This window comes from Populus trichocarpa, chromosome 8 (assembly GCF_000002775.5).
Source record: "Populus trichocarpa isolate Nisqually-1 chromosome 8, P.trichocarpa_v4.1, whole genome shotgun sequence".
NCBI lineage: Eukaryota > Viridiplantae > Streptophyta > Magnoliopsida > Malpighiales > Salicaceae > Populus > Populus trichocarpa.
The window spans coordinates 3,659,423-3,673,146 of record NC_037292.2 but is presented as its reverse complement, the minus strand read 5'-3'; the positions used below and the strand labels follow the sequence as shown (position 1 = coordinate 3,673,146).

Here is a 13,724-nt window from a genome sequence, read left to right as displayed (position 1 = left end):
TTTTTAGAGCTTTATCCACCGTTTTGTTTTCTATTGATTTTCTTTTTTCTATTAATTAAAAAAAATAGATTGTCTTCACATGGTATAAAGTGGATACCTAATTGGATAAGTCAAACAAGTGGTATGCATTTTTTTTATCCATACTACAATAATCATGAGCATACTAAATGAATATTTATCATTTAAATTGTACTTAATTATACCCACTTTATATGCGACTTGTTATTATCTCTATATCCAAATCATATTTAAAATCATAATTACATCATTACAATTTAAATGTTGTCTTTGTAATTCAGTTTTAGCTGGGTTTGAAAATACATTTTCAAAGTGACTTTAAATTATAAAAATATTAATTTGATACCCTTTTTAAAGTTATTTTAGATAATTTTAATATGTTAATATTAAAATAATAAAAATTCATCTAAAAATAAAAATTTTAAAATGTATTTTTGTGAAAATATATTTAGCCTGTTCAAACGTCACGCCCACTCACTAGCTACACCTTTTTAGAGCTCCAGCACATAAAGGTGGGTGTTTGGTGACCAAAAGTTTAAGCAATAGGTCATGCCCCTTTTTACCCAATCAAATGTCTAATGGTAAGAACTTTCTTCCATGCTAAAAAATACCCTACAACTTTAATAGTTGAAAATACTTATTAAATACAGAAATGATTTGATATATAAATCACATGTATAATATTGTTTTTTCATGAATTTTAATTAAATACATTTTCACCTATCATTTTAATTATTTTAAAAGTTTCATCATTTTAAATGTATTTATGATTATCGAAGATAACACGATACTATTATTATCATCAACTACTAAAATAAAAAAATTAAATAAAGAAAAAAAATAACCCATTGAACAAAAGCTCTATAAATATTCACGTAGTAAATAACCATTTCTTTTTTAAAGAGTTGAATGCTCCTTGGAACATGACAAATACTATTTGAAAGAAAGAGCGAATGATGTATATAGATTTATTTATTTTTTATTGGTACTCCAAAGAAAAAAAAATTGTATTTTACATAGAATAAAAAAATATTTTTTTCTTATAAAATACTATTAAAATTTCTCTTTAATTTTGTAGTTTCTCTCAAAAAATATATAAGAATAACTCTTAAATTTTTTCAAAAAAATTAGCATCTCATATCACTATCTCCATGAAAATCTAAAATAAATAGATGGAGTGATTTTAATAGGGTTTTTTTTTCTCTTTTTTTATCTTATTTTCCTGCATCAAACGCTTCGAAATCGAGCCCCCCCTCCATTTTTCAGGTCAAGTCGTCAAGAGTCTGGTCTCTCTGCTACCCCACTGCCACCATTCTGCATGCCGCAGAAAAATTTGATCATTATATCATAACCCGTCCTTCTCTTCATCAATCATCATCATCACCACTTCACTTTCACTTTCGTTAAACTCTCTCTCGCTCAAAAGCATTTCATAGAGTATATATTCATGGCACAAAACTTTGAACCCTTCCATGTCCCACAACAAAACAGAAAAAACAAGCTTCGTGTCACCACTCAAACCAACCAAGAACAGCAAAACCCACCAACCCCATTATTCTCTAGACAAACTTTCACTAGCCCTTCACAATCTTCTTCGTTCTTTTCACTTCAAACCCTCAAAGACATGAACTACCAGCCCTTATCTAGCCAGGGTTTATCTTTGTCTCTTTCGTTTCAACTCGATAACCAAAGACACAATGCCGTTTCAGTTTCAGGCGATTCCTTGAAGCAGAATGGTGAAATGAAAAGCTCTGTAGTCCCTTTCGGTCCTTTTACTGGCTACGCTTCAATCTTGAAGACCTCCAGGTTCTTGAAACCTGCGCAGCAGATTTTGGACGATATTTGTGGTATGATTAATTGTGCGAATGCAAACTTTCCTTTGGATGGTTTGAACGAAAGTGAAATTACGAGAGAAAAAAATGCTTTTTTAAGTGATCGGGTAGAGCATCAATGCAAGAATTCAAAGCTAATATTGATGCTGGATGAGGTAAATTTGTTTCACCCTTTAGTACTCTGTATCGTTTCTTTATTTATCTTTTCTTTGGCAGGTTTCGCTGCAGAGCTTAGCTTAATGAACAGAAATTAAAAAAAATCTCAGATTCAAATTCATATAACAATTAATCAAAGATTAGCCAAAACTTTCTCTGCTTTCTATACTATCTGTTTATTCAGGAAATATGTTTTGGAGAATCCTCTTTAATTATGTGTATTTCTGTTTGAAAATCATCTAGACTCCCATATTAGCTCGGCTCACTACGTTCTCGTGGTGAAGTTTAATTATTGATTTAACATTTTCTAAAAGAATTAAAAGTTTTAATAAACTGGAGATTACAGACCTAGAAAGATTTAACAATAGTAGATGCCAGAAAATATCAATTTTATGTGCATGACCCATGTGAGAATTATTATAAATAAATAACAAAAAGTTGCCCGTGAATTGTCTATAGTAGTACACTATTCATTTCATGGTAAGATAGTAGTTAGTCACTAGTCAGGTAAATAGGCTGTGCATTTTTTGATTTTATATTTTGAATCCTCTTTATATCGAGGACATTTATGAGGTTAAATAATTATTAATTTTTGGAGAATAGAGTCTAAATCCAGCTATTAATCTAATCTGGATCAAGATAATGAAATGGAGGATGCTTGGGAATATTGCATTGGTGTTACTGTCATCTCTAATTGACTGAGTGAATGATTTGATTGTTGCTGTCAAGGAATCAGTATCTCGGGAAAAGATATTTGAAGTGGTCATGGAAAAAAGATGTCTTGTCTTGTCACATTGAATCAAGTTACTGTTTCTTTCTTGTTCTGTTTTGCATGCTTTATTTCCTTTCAGATTTCTGTTCTGCTATCTTTTCTTCTTTAACTGGAATTACTGCACATGGACCAAAATGAGGCATATTGGACAATTAAGCTGAAACTACAAAAGACCACCACATTGTCATGGCTTTGATAATGGGAAAAGTGTTCTTTATAGGAAGAATCTGGTCTTTCACCATATGCTAGTATGGAGAAAATGGTTTCAAATCGTCCATTTCTTATTTAGGGGGCATGGCAATCGATTTTTTCATACAATATAATTACTGCTGTTGGTTTTCCCCGACTCGATCCTCTTGCAAATAAATTCGAGAGAGAGTTTTGTTTTGTTTTTGAACCATAAAAATACTAATTGAGGGACAATTAATAGAATTGATGGTTTGCTTAGTGAATATATATATATATATATTTGAACCAATTTGTTTAGTGATTTGAAACTGCTTTTTGTTTTTTTTTTCTTTGAAGTTAAAAGCAGAAGGTTTTAATACTGCATTTTGAATCACCACAGTAGCGCCTGGAGAATTTTAAGATGAATCTTTGAGAGTGGCATAGATGTGATCACAGATAAAATTAAACGAATGATGCTGCCATCTCGGCCCCAGTTGATCAAAACTTAAATGATAGTAACAGCTTCTGGGACGGGATGGTTATGCTGCATAATCACGTGTACTTCTTACTGTGAAGTTCTCAGATGTTATCCATTAGCTAATGGCTCTGCTTTATTTTTCCTTTGAATGTAACTACCACCTAACAATCTTTATGAATTTCAGATTTGGACTTAATTTGGCTCCTTTTCAATCTCCATTAGGTATACAGGAGATACAAACTATATTGCCAACACATGCAGTCAGTTGTTGCATCATTTGAAACTGTTGCTGGTCTTGGAAATGCAGCTCCTTATGTTTGTTATGCGACCAAAATTGTTTTGAAGCATTTTAATAGCTTGAAGAATGCCCTTTTGGATAAAATTCAGTTCACAGGAAAAAACTTTGATGATAGCAGTGTCACTAAGGAAAAAAATCCTAGACATGGAACAACTGAACGAGGCCTTAGAAACCAAAATCCAACTCTGAACTTGAACTTCATTCAACATCCTGTTTGGCGATCTCAAAGAGGACTTCCTGATCATGCTGTAGCTGTGCTTAAGACATGGTTGTTTGAACACTTTCTACACCCGTAAGTGTTTGAAGAACTCCAGGAGCTCTTTACTATGCAAGAATCTTGACTTCTAAATACTGATGTTTATTTAACTGGTTTTTAAACTTTCCAGCTACCCTACAGACTCGGAAAAGCAAGCCTTGGCTCAGCAGACAGGTCTATCAAGGACTCAGGTGTGCCTTTTCCACTTCATATCTTGTTTTTTTAACATTGTTCTAATGACTGGATTTTTACACCCTGAGAATTATTGTCTACGGACGTGCCTTAAAGGATGTCTATGTTTATGCATAAATGTTTATTTTAAGCTGGATGGGTGTTCATATGACCGCCTATTTCTTGTCATGGGCTGTTCTGTGGTAACAAGAATCAACCTAAAAGACAACAATGTTAGTTAATATAGCTTCAATCTCTGTCCATGCAGGTTTCTAATTGGTTTATAAACGCAAGAGTTAGACTTTGGAAGCCAATGGTGGAAGAAGTACACATGCTTGAATCACAGCAAACTCAAGCACCATTTGACACGGTCAGTCAGAGTGCCAACATTGCATCTGATTTGCCTCTTGAGAAACAGCCCCGATCAACTCAACACCAGAACGCATACCAAACTAAACGCCTCCGAAATGAACTTCCTGATGTATCTAAGCAGAGACAGGAGCCAAGAAATATTTGTGTCAACAATTTGTCAGGTAATTACCACTCTGCTGGTGTTAGTGGAAGCAAAGGTGTTTCATTGGCATTGGGTCTTCCACAGAATAATCGCACTGATCAATCGTGGCCTCTCCCTATGAGCATACCTCACCATGTCAACCTGGAAATGATTAGCATGATGGATTCAGCTCCAGGAACAGGTTTTGAACTACAAAAGCAGCATTTTGGGAAAGACTAGAGGACTCAGATGCTGCATCGGCCGCAAGCTGAAGTTTGCTTCATTGTGCCTGAATATAATGGACTGTCTGTGATGTAATAATATGAATCAGGCAAACCTCTTTTTATCAAGTGATCAGTAGAGTAGGAAATGTTCTGTACACAAGATCAACTGTTGCTTTTTGATATTTGCATTAGATTTCTTTGAACTTTCAGTCATTTTCACAGTTCCTGGTGGAGCATTCATGCAGAAATTTTTCAAGTAGCTCGGTGCCATGTCCATTGGTGGATGAAGATGATTAAGGTGACAAGTATCCATCATTGCCCAAAACCAGCACATTATTTGTCTAGCTGATGTATTCGAATAAAAGAAATGAGGGGATGGTTAATTTGGATAGGGATAGCGCACGGAAAAAGAAAATGAACTTCAGGTCATTTTCATGGCAGAATGCTAGCCTTCTTTTCCTCCAATTGCAAATACAAAATGATGGCCTCAACCTTCTACATTTCTACACGGTCACGTGACCGCACTTGCGGTCAAATTTGTTAGAAGGAATGAAAAAAGATTAAGAACCGTTTCCTGATAGATGAAAGTTCAGGGTGATTTTTAACTAGTTAACTTATGTAAAGTTGTTTAACTGTTTTTTTTTTTTTTAGTTTAATATGGGTGTCCGGGTCAGCTTGCGTGTACCTCGACTAATCCTACAAGCTCTGAAATTGTTTAAAGGTAATTAATCCCAAGAATAAGATTAATAAATCATGAATGCATTGGTCGAAGGAAAATAGTTTTATTATCATTATATTCAATTTCGCTGCTGAGTTCTGACATAAAATTATGAAGAAATCTTTTATGAATGCGTTCTTCTCTGAGTATCGGTACACAACGAGGAGATATTTGAAAGTGCGGTTCGGTGTTCTTAAATATATTTTTTTTATATTAATTTTTTAATTAATTTTAAATTATTTTGATGTATTGATGTGAAAAATAAATTTTAAAAAATAAAATATTTATTATTTTAATATATTTTCAAGTAAAATAATATTATGAAAAACAACATTTATCATTGTTCACTTAATAGTTTTTAAAAGTCTCTAAAACACTTTAAAAATGTATTTAAAAGTTCATTCAAACTACTATTTTACAAATTTTTGAATTTTTTTTGTTTCAAATTAAATTTTATTATTATTTTAGAATTGTTTTAATGGGTTAGGTCAAAATAAATTTTTTTAAAAATATATATATATATATATTATTTTAATATATTTTAAAAAACACTTTTAAATACAATATATATCACACTTCTAATCATGCCCTGAGCAAGAACTAAAAAAAGATTGGTGACTGATTTATTGAATTGTAAAAATTTGGGGAACAAACTGACAAAGCAGCAACCAGGAAATTGTAGCGTGACTTACAAGGGCACCGATAAATCCATACGTGGAATTTGGTCGGTGAAATACTTTGAATTTTGAAAGCAAGAAAAACAATTAAATAGTTACAGGAGGGAAAGCCACGCGTCAGTCTTTCAATGGAACAATGATTAACCGACTACGCTAAGCCTTCACATCTGTCAAATGGCTGGATTTACGGCTAAACCTGCAAGAATATTCTATCACCCAATAAATTAAATTCTTTGTATTCCATCAATATCGAAAAACTTGAATACTTCCATTCTACCCTATCATCATAAAATCAGTTCAGGTCAGCCAATCAGATTGCATCATCAAAATAAAAAGTCAACAATCAGACATTCACTATGGTGCTATTATATATCAGCGGCTAAAACTGTCGTGCTATGATAAAACTGAGTGCAGGCGGAAACGAAAGCAAAACTAAAACGACGTAGCTTTGATGTCGTGGTGACTGTTTGATAAATTTAAAACGAGTGTGTAATTTTGGAGTCTCTTCTTAAAGGTGTTTACCACTCGTTTTCTACAGCAAAGGTAAAGAAGGGCCCTTGAGCTTTAGCTCAAAAAAGAACAATTACAACAACAAGAAGAAGCTATCTCGAGGGTCACGGGAAAGATTTTCTTGTTTCTTTTCAGAAATAATTATGGGTTTCAATTTTTGTACTGATTAGTGAAGTAAAGTTGGGTTCTTTTTGAGGGAAAAAGAAGTTGGGTTTTTGATGTTTGAGATAAAGATCCAATTTTGAAGGGAGAAAAGGAGTTATTGAGGGATGCAGACAGAGGCAAGAGTGGGAGTGGTAGTAGAAGGAGGACCAAGGGCTCTTAATTCACAGCCGAAACAGCACAAGCCATTGCAGCAACAGTATCAGCAATCACAGATCGGGACAGTTTCGCAGCTTGTAGCTGGTGGAGTTGCGGGTGCACTAAGCAAGACTTGCACTGCACCTCTTGCACGCCTCACCATACTCTTTCAGGTTAGTTTTTCCCATTTTAGTATTTTTCTTTGTTTTCTTTGTGTTGGTTGTTAAGCTGTTTGATGTTAGTTGAGTTTCTGTGTTATTGTGTGATGGGTTTGATTGTATTTGTGCTGAGGAATGTTGGTTTTTTGGAATAAGGATGCGGTTTTTGTCCATCAGCGGTTGCATCTACTTTAATTGAATCGGTAAAGCATACTATTATGGATTTTATTGGACTAATATCAATTAAGGATCTGGAAATTTTGGATTAGCATCTATGGAATGATGAAAATTGTTGGTGACGCTGTACATTGTGTTGGGCATCATTGTTATGTGGCATTATCTTTGTAGGTGCAAGGCATGCACTCAGATGTTGCGACATTGAGGAAAGCTAGCATATGGCATGAGGCTTCCCGAGTTATCAGAGAGGAAGGAGTTAGAGCTCTTTGGAAAGGGAATCTTGTTACAATTGCTCATCGGCTACCTTACTCGTCAGTCAATTTCTATGCCTACGAGCGCTACAAACAGGTTTGCAAAAACACTGTATGGATCATTTTTGTTCTGTAGTTCTAAACCACCTCCAATTTAGTTTTTGTGCCTCTATGTCCTCGTAGCTTGATTTTGATTTTGTGTAGTTGCAATGTAGTTTCTACATATGATTCCTGGCCTGGAAATCCATAGAGAAAGTGCAGGTGTCAACCTGTTCGTCCATTTTGTTGGTGGTGGTTTGGCAGGAATAACAGCAGCATCTGCTACATATCCATTGGATCTTGTGAGGACACGCCTTGCAGCTCAGGTATAGCCTTGCAAAGATAATTTTGCTACGACTATCTTCCATTCGAAGTATGTTCTCCTCATTTGCTCCTGTCTTTGAGCACGTCAATGTGAGGTTTAATGAGTAGAATGCCAAACATTTTTTGTGCCTTCTATGCAGTCATATTTTACTTTTGTAATCAAACACTAGATTTGCATCTAATCAGATTCATAAGTTTCAGCTTTAAACCCTTGGCTGATGGGGCGTACCCTCTGTTTGTAGTCATGGTAACTTTTAGACCATTGTTATTTTTGCTTGTCATTAACTTGAGTAACCAAAACAAGTAGTTGTCTGAAGATTAGTTGTTTGCTCCTGTTATACTGGTTGCACAGTAAAATGTAATGGGCACTACAAAGTATAAATTTAGCGCGTGCCACATGATGTGGAGCTCTACCTTTGTTGCTTTTCATGGTCAAAATTCAATCAATGTTGACTCTTTGTTTCTGAATAATAGAAAAGGATCGTTTCTATTGGTTTGTTTTATTCAGTTCTATGTTACTTAGTCTGTGATTTATGGTAATTCATCTCTTGACTAGGATTGTAGTTGTTGCCCATGGATTTCTTCCCTTAAGCAGATGATCGTAGTTATGACTTGTGTTAATGATTTATGTTCTTATTTAGTTTATATCTAGAGTGCAATGTCATTTTCCAATTTTGTATTTTCTGCTTTTGAACTTGTTGTGTGACTGGTATCTTGTCATTGCATGTGAAAGCTGCTTCTTCATTAATTCTTGTAGTTTCCTATTTTGTAGACAAATGTGATCTATTACAGAGGTATTTGGCATGCCTTGCAAACAATTAGCAGAGAAGAGGGTGTTTTTGGCCTCTACAAGGGACTTGGAGCCACCCTTTTGGTGTGTTTCTATTGGTTATGATCAGATCAGAATTTATGCTTGATGGTTCCAACATTTTGATTTGTGGTTAACTGTGATTGAACATTAATGTAGGGTGTTGGACCCAGTATAGCTATCAGTTTTTCAGTCTATGAGAGTTTACGATCTTTTTGGCATTCCCGCAGGTAAGCTCACCTGTTGATTCAGTAGTATGGTCTCACTTGTTTCTACAAGCCATGTTATGTGCAGTTTGTATGTCCAATTAAGTCAATTTTTTTTTCCTAAATCAAACCAGGCCCCATGATTCTACTGTTGCTGTGAGTTTGGCTTGTGGTAGCCTTTCAGGCATTGCATCTTCAACAGGTAGTGCTGAAACCAGTTAAATGAATGCTCTTTTCAAAATTTAGATTTGTTTTGTTACACAAGTGAAGCATGGCTTCTGTTGAAGCCCAGGTTTATTTTTAACTCTGATGCATGGTTCTAGTATTCTCTCCTGTGCTGTTATTGCACATATTCATGGTGTAGGCGTCCTTTTTGTCATCCATACATCTTCCATGGTTGGCCATTTGGTATGATCTATGTTACCTATCTTCCAATAAAACACAGGAACAGGAGATGTTAAGGTCGCCGTATCATTTTCACTTCTCCCAGAATTTTCCTGACTGCCAAATTTTTGTTAGTAGATAAGCAGTGTTGAATAAAGCTTCTGGTTGAACTGCTTAACTTTTTTTATTAGAATATAGCAATATCTAATCAAAGAAGTTAATATGTGTAGCTGTTTGCATGCAGCGAAGCAGGGTGTGTTGCAGGCTTTGAATTAAGTATCTAACCAGACTGACCCCTAGAGCCAGAGACCAGGCAGCATTGTTTTATATCTTGCATTTGAAATTTTAGTAAGGAACTCAATAAAAATACTTTTTTCTTGCCATTCATCTAAGATTATTTTCTCTGTGAGAATCTTTCCTGCATTAACCTTATCTCTCCAACATTTCTTTGATAATTTGTCTCCCCAAGCATTGCGGTTGATTCCATAATAGAATGGCACTTCTCCCAGGTGAGCTAGTGCTGTTCTCTCAGTTACCAGTTGTGAGAGGTATCCTCGTTGAGGTATGCTTCTCACCTAGGCTTCCTTTGCCGACTGTAACAATGGGTATTGGAATCCTTAAGCCTCGTGATTCAGTTGTCAGGACGCTGTCTATTGGTTTCTATCAGATATGCATGTTGCATATTTTCTTTTCCCCTTTGATTTATCAACAAAGACTAGAGAAAGTTTTTTAAAAGTAGTGGTCATGCACGTGCATCATGTGTGCTCAAAGTTTAAATTGATAGTGCAACTGTTTGAATTTTTTTTCTCGTATTAAATACCTTGCAACACATTGTTGTCCTTTCTAATGCTTCTATTTTCTTTTAGGGTTTCTTTTCCTGCATGATTGATTTTTCCAATTATGAATGAAGAAAAAAAATGAACATACGAGACTCAAGAGGTTCTCATGATGTTTGATAAAATCTGATACTAGTAAAAAGCATGTCTTATTGTGTTAAGGATAATGTTTTTTTTTTCCAATCGTTCTTGGAATATGCAGCAACATTTCCGCTTGATCTTGTGAGACGAAGGAAGCAATTGGAAGGAGCAGGTGGACGGGCCCGTGTTTATACCACAGGTCTTCTTGGTATATTCAAGCACATAATTCAGACCGAGGGATTTCGGGGTCTATACAGAGGCATTATGCCTGAATACTACAAGGTTGTGCCTGGTGTCAGTATCTGTTTTACGACGTATGAGACTCTAAAATTGCTTTTGGCAGATGTTACTCCCACGATATAAATGTCTGTGAACATCGTCTCCTGAAGTTTGCTGGGCGTAAGAAGGGATGGGTGGTTGAATTATCACGTAGCAGAATCGTCCCATCTTATTTCTTGGATTTTGTCATGGTGCATAATTTTGTTATGCTATCATTAGAATGCATTTTTCCATGTAGATATGCCGAAACCTAAATCAGATTTCAAGTGTACTCATCATAGTTCTCACAGTTCTAAAAGAAAGCAATACTAACGGTGATCACATTTTTTATTTTCAGTAGTCTAGCTCGTCATTCCCTTTATCTTCTGCTATGCTTTCATTCGCTGCTATTTTTAACGGATCAGGCTTGGGACATTTGCAGTTTTCATCTTATTAGTTTGAGGGATTTTATGGCGATTATCACAGCTGCTGTCGCCTTCTTTGATGCAGCTGCTCTCTCTGCTTGTCTTAACTACAGGTTGTATTTTGCTTCAAGAATGTCAAGTCAGTCACATTTTAGCAGATAGTTGCTATTTATATCTTCCCGGTGTCGAGTTCAGGCATCTTTGTCATTGTAACTGTAACTAGTTTTCTTGTATTGCATTGAACGAAACAGCCATCATAATTCTGTCATTTTCAAGCGTTTTAACCCATGCGATGCCCTGTTGTTCGCTTGAAGGATGGTTGTAGCTTCTGATTGAAAATGCTTGGTTAACATGTGGTTGATAGTGATTATATGTTAAAATTGTTTTAAAACATATTGATAAAATATGATAACACATTATTTTACTAATAAATATATATTTATTGTTCTTTTTTTGTATTGCAAATATGTCGTTAAAATATTATAACATAATTATTTTACTTATGAATGAGTTTGTTTGTGCTTAAAGCTTTCATTATTAATAGCTTGTTGAGATAAAATATAAAAAAAATATTTTAATATATTAAAAATATATATATATATTAAAACACGACATTAAATATGCACTCAGTGAATGTATTTGTTTTTCATTCAAAAAATACTTTTGAAATTTTTTAATTTTTTTAAAATTTTAGATAGTTTTTATATGCTAATGTAAAAAAATATTAAAAAAATAATATATTTCTAAAAATACTTTAAAAATTGACTAAAACAATTTCAAAATCTAATAGTTCTATGAGATAAAGATAACTTGGTTGACAATAAAACTGAAAAAAATAATGAAGTTTATTTTTTAAAACGAACAACTTCGAACGATGTAGTTGGGAAAGAAAATGATGTTGATCGGTGTTAACTTTTCAAACTCATGATCTTAGGTAATAACTAAATTGGAAGCACTACATCTAGAAAATATTTATTTAACAACCTTGCTTGACCTGACGGGTTGACTCTTGTCCTGGGTGACCCTTGCCTTAGATTGACACAAGTTTAAAAAAATAGATGAGAATTGATCCAGTGTAATACGGTAAAAAACTTTGGATGACCAATATTTCGGCTAACCCAAGAAAAATCCAATCAAAACTCGTTTACTATTTTTCTCTCTATTTTTTTAAAGAAAGATGATATCATTTTGACTTTTTTTATAAAACAAAAAGATCTGATTGACTTGGGTTAACTTAATCCAACTCACTCGACCCGTGACCCGATAATTGTCCTAAATTGACTATTGGACAGAACTTAGAAACAATGAGAAAAACCAAGGAGACTAGATCCTAATATATAAAATGTCAAATGACAAAAAAAAAAATTTAAAGGATAGAAAAATAACAATTAAAGGAATAAGAGCCTCATTTGAAGAAAAATTGTAAGGATAGAATAAATTTTTGAATTGAAGAGAAAAATTGAAAAAAAAATCAATTTAACAAATGAATTAAAAATAAAAACCAAAAGAACAAGAACCAAGACTTTTAAAAATAAAAAATCAAGATCATGGATATAATGGTGAGATTAAAAACAAAATAAAATTTGATAAAAAGGCAAAAAATCAAGATTAAAAATTAAAATATCAAGGGTCAAACCTTAAATATAAAAATACATTGAATTGAAGGGCAGGATAGAATACAAAATTCAAATCCACAAAGAAATCCAAATAAAAAAAACCTAATTTTCAATGAACTCAATGATAATTGATGAAATTTTTAAAAACAATTAAAAATAACCGAGGCTAACCTGATCCAACTTTTAAAATTTGTGACACGGGTCACGAGGGCAAATCACAATGTAAAAGGCAAACCCGAAAAAAAAACAATGTAAAATTCTACACTAACCAAAATAACTGGGATAAACTTATAAAAAAATGTAGATTTTAAAAGAAAAGGAACCAAAATTGATACAAAAAAACAAAACAAAATCATAATGGATGAAATTAAAAAACAATTTCAATAAGAAAATGATAAGAACAACTAAAAATCACAATAAAAAAAACGAGGACCATATTTGATATAAAAATAAAATGTCAATTGATGAAATCTAAAGACAAATTAATTTAATAAAGGATTTAAGACAAAAAAACACTACAATTAAAATAATGAAGATCAAATTTAATACAAAAAACAAAGTGTAAATAGATGAAATTGAAAAAAAACAATTAACTTAATAAATGATCCAAGATCGAACACATTGCAATTAAAAAAACGAGTACCAAACCTGGTATAAAAATAAAATATTAAGGGAAGAAATTGAAAAAAAAATTATTTCAATAAATAATTTAAGACCAAATACACTGTAGTCAAGAGAACGAGGGTCTAATTTAACTTAACAAATAAATAGCTAGACTTCTTTATTTTTTTTTAATAATGGCTAGCACAGTTTTTTAGGAGGAGAGAGAGAAAATAGAGAGGAAAGAAAAAGCTCATTGCTGGAGCTTCTGTGTGTTGTCAAAAAACATGCACCTCGCCATCATGATAGAGGTGACGAGCCCCATCAAATGCCGTCCTAGAAGATGACATTCAATGTTATATAAGCGTTTGTTTTGCGCATGCTAACCACTTTCAAATTTTAATATAAATCTAAACATTTTAAAATACCAAACCATCTATAAACCTGCAAAAAAATTACAAAAAAAACTATAGTAAAAAAACTAAAATGA

General features: G+C 33.4%; 2 protein-coding genes across 8 annotated transcripts; both read left to right on the top strand.

The window, feature by feature from the left end:
* The first annotated feature begins 1,298 nt into the window (after nt 1-1,298).
* Nucleotides 1,299-5,075, top strand: LOC7487985 (BEL1-like homeodomain protein 9). The gene is made up of 4 exons (XM_024606577.2): nt 1,299-2,005; nt 3,647-4,014; nt 4,109-4,169; nt 4,418-5,075. The coding sequence occupies exons 1-4, from the start codon at nt 1,466-1,468 to the stop codon at nt 4,880-4,882; spliced, it is 1,434 nt and encodes a 477-aa protein (XP_024462345.1). The 5' UTR covers nt 1,299-1,465; the 3' UTR covers nt 4,883-5,075.
* A 1,676-nt stretch (nt 5,076-6,751) lies between these two features.
* Nucleotides 6,752-10,944, top strand: LOC7487984 (uncharacterized). Of its 7 annotated transcripts, none has more exons than XR_008059954.1 (8): nt 6,766-7,244; nt 7,578-7,769; nt 7,873-8,022; nt 8,793-8,894; nt 8,988-9,058; nt 9,169-9,236; nt 9,663-9,766; nt 10,285-10,944. XR_008059954.1 is itself a non-coding variant. In XM_002312086.4 (7 exons), the coding sequence occupies exons 1-7, from the start codon at nt 7,041-7,043 to the stop codon at nt 10,696-10,698; spliced, it is 1,014 nt and encodes a 337-aa protein (XP_002312122.1). In that variant the 5' UTR covers nt 6,752-7,040; the 3' UTR covers nt 10,699-10,944. The 7 variants fall into 7 exon arrangements, 4 of the variants coding, with proteins under 4 accessions (XP_002312122.1, XP_024463392.1, XP_024463393.1 ...); XR_002983454.2 differs by having other exon boundaries at nt 9,663-9,980; nt 10,457-10,596; XR_002983455.2 differs by having other exon boundaries at nt 10,457-10,594.
* The last annotated feature ends 2,780 nt before the right edge of the window (nt 10,945-13,724 follow it).

Bases quoted from the DNA above. Each gene is read 5' to 3' on its own strand.
- LOC7487985 (XM_024606577.2), top strand. From the start codon at position 1,466: ATGGCACAAAACTTTGAACCCTTCCATGTCCCACAACAAAACAGAAAA. The intron at 2,006-3,646 runs GTAAATTTGTTT...AATCTCCATTAG, and splicing joins TAATATTGATGCTGGATGAG to GTATACAGGAGATACAAACT. The intron at 4,170-4,417 runs GTGTGCCTTTTC...CTGTCCATGCAG, and splicing joins CAGGTCTATCAAGGACTCAG to GTTTCTAATTGGTTTATAAA.
- LOC7487984 (XM_024607623.2), top strand. From the start codon at position 7,041: ATGCAGACAGAGGCAAGAGTGGGAGTGGTAGTAGAAGGAGGACCAAGG. The intron at 7,245-7,577 runs GTTAGTTTTTCC...TTATCTTTGTAG, and splicing joins GCCTCACCATACTCTTTCAG to GTGCAAGGCATGCACTCAGA. The intron at 8,895-8,987 runs GTGTGTTTCTAT...ACATTAATGTAG, and splicing joins GACTTGGAGCCACCCTTTTG to GGTGTTGGACCCAGTATAGC.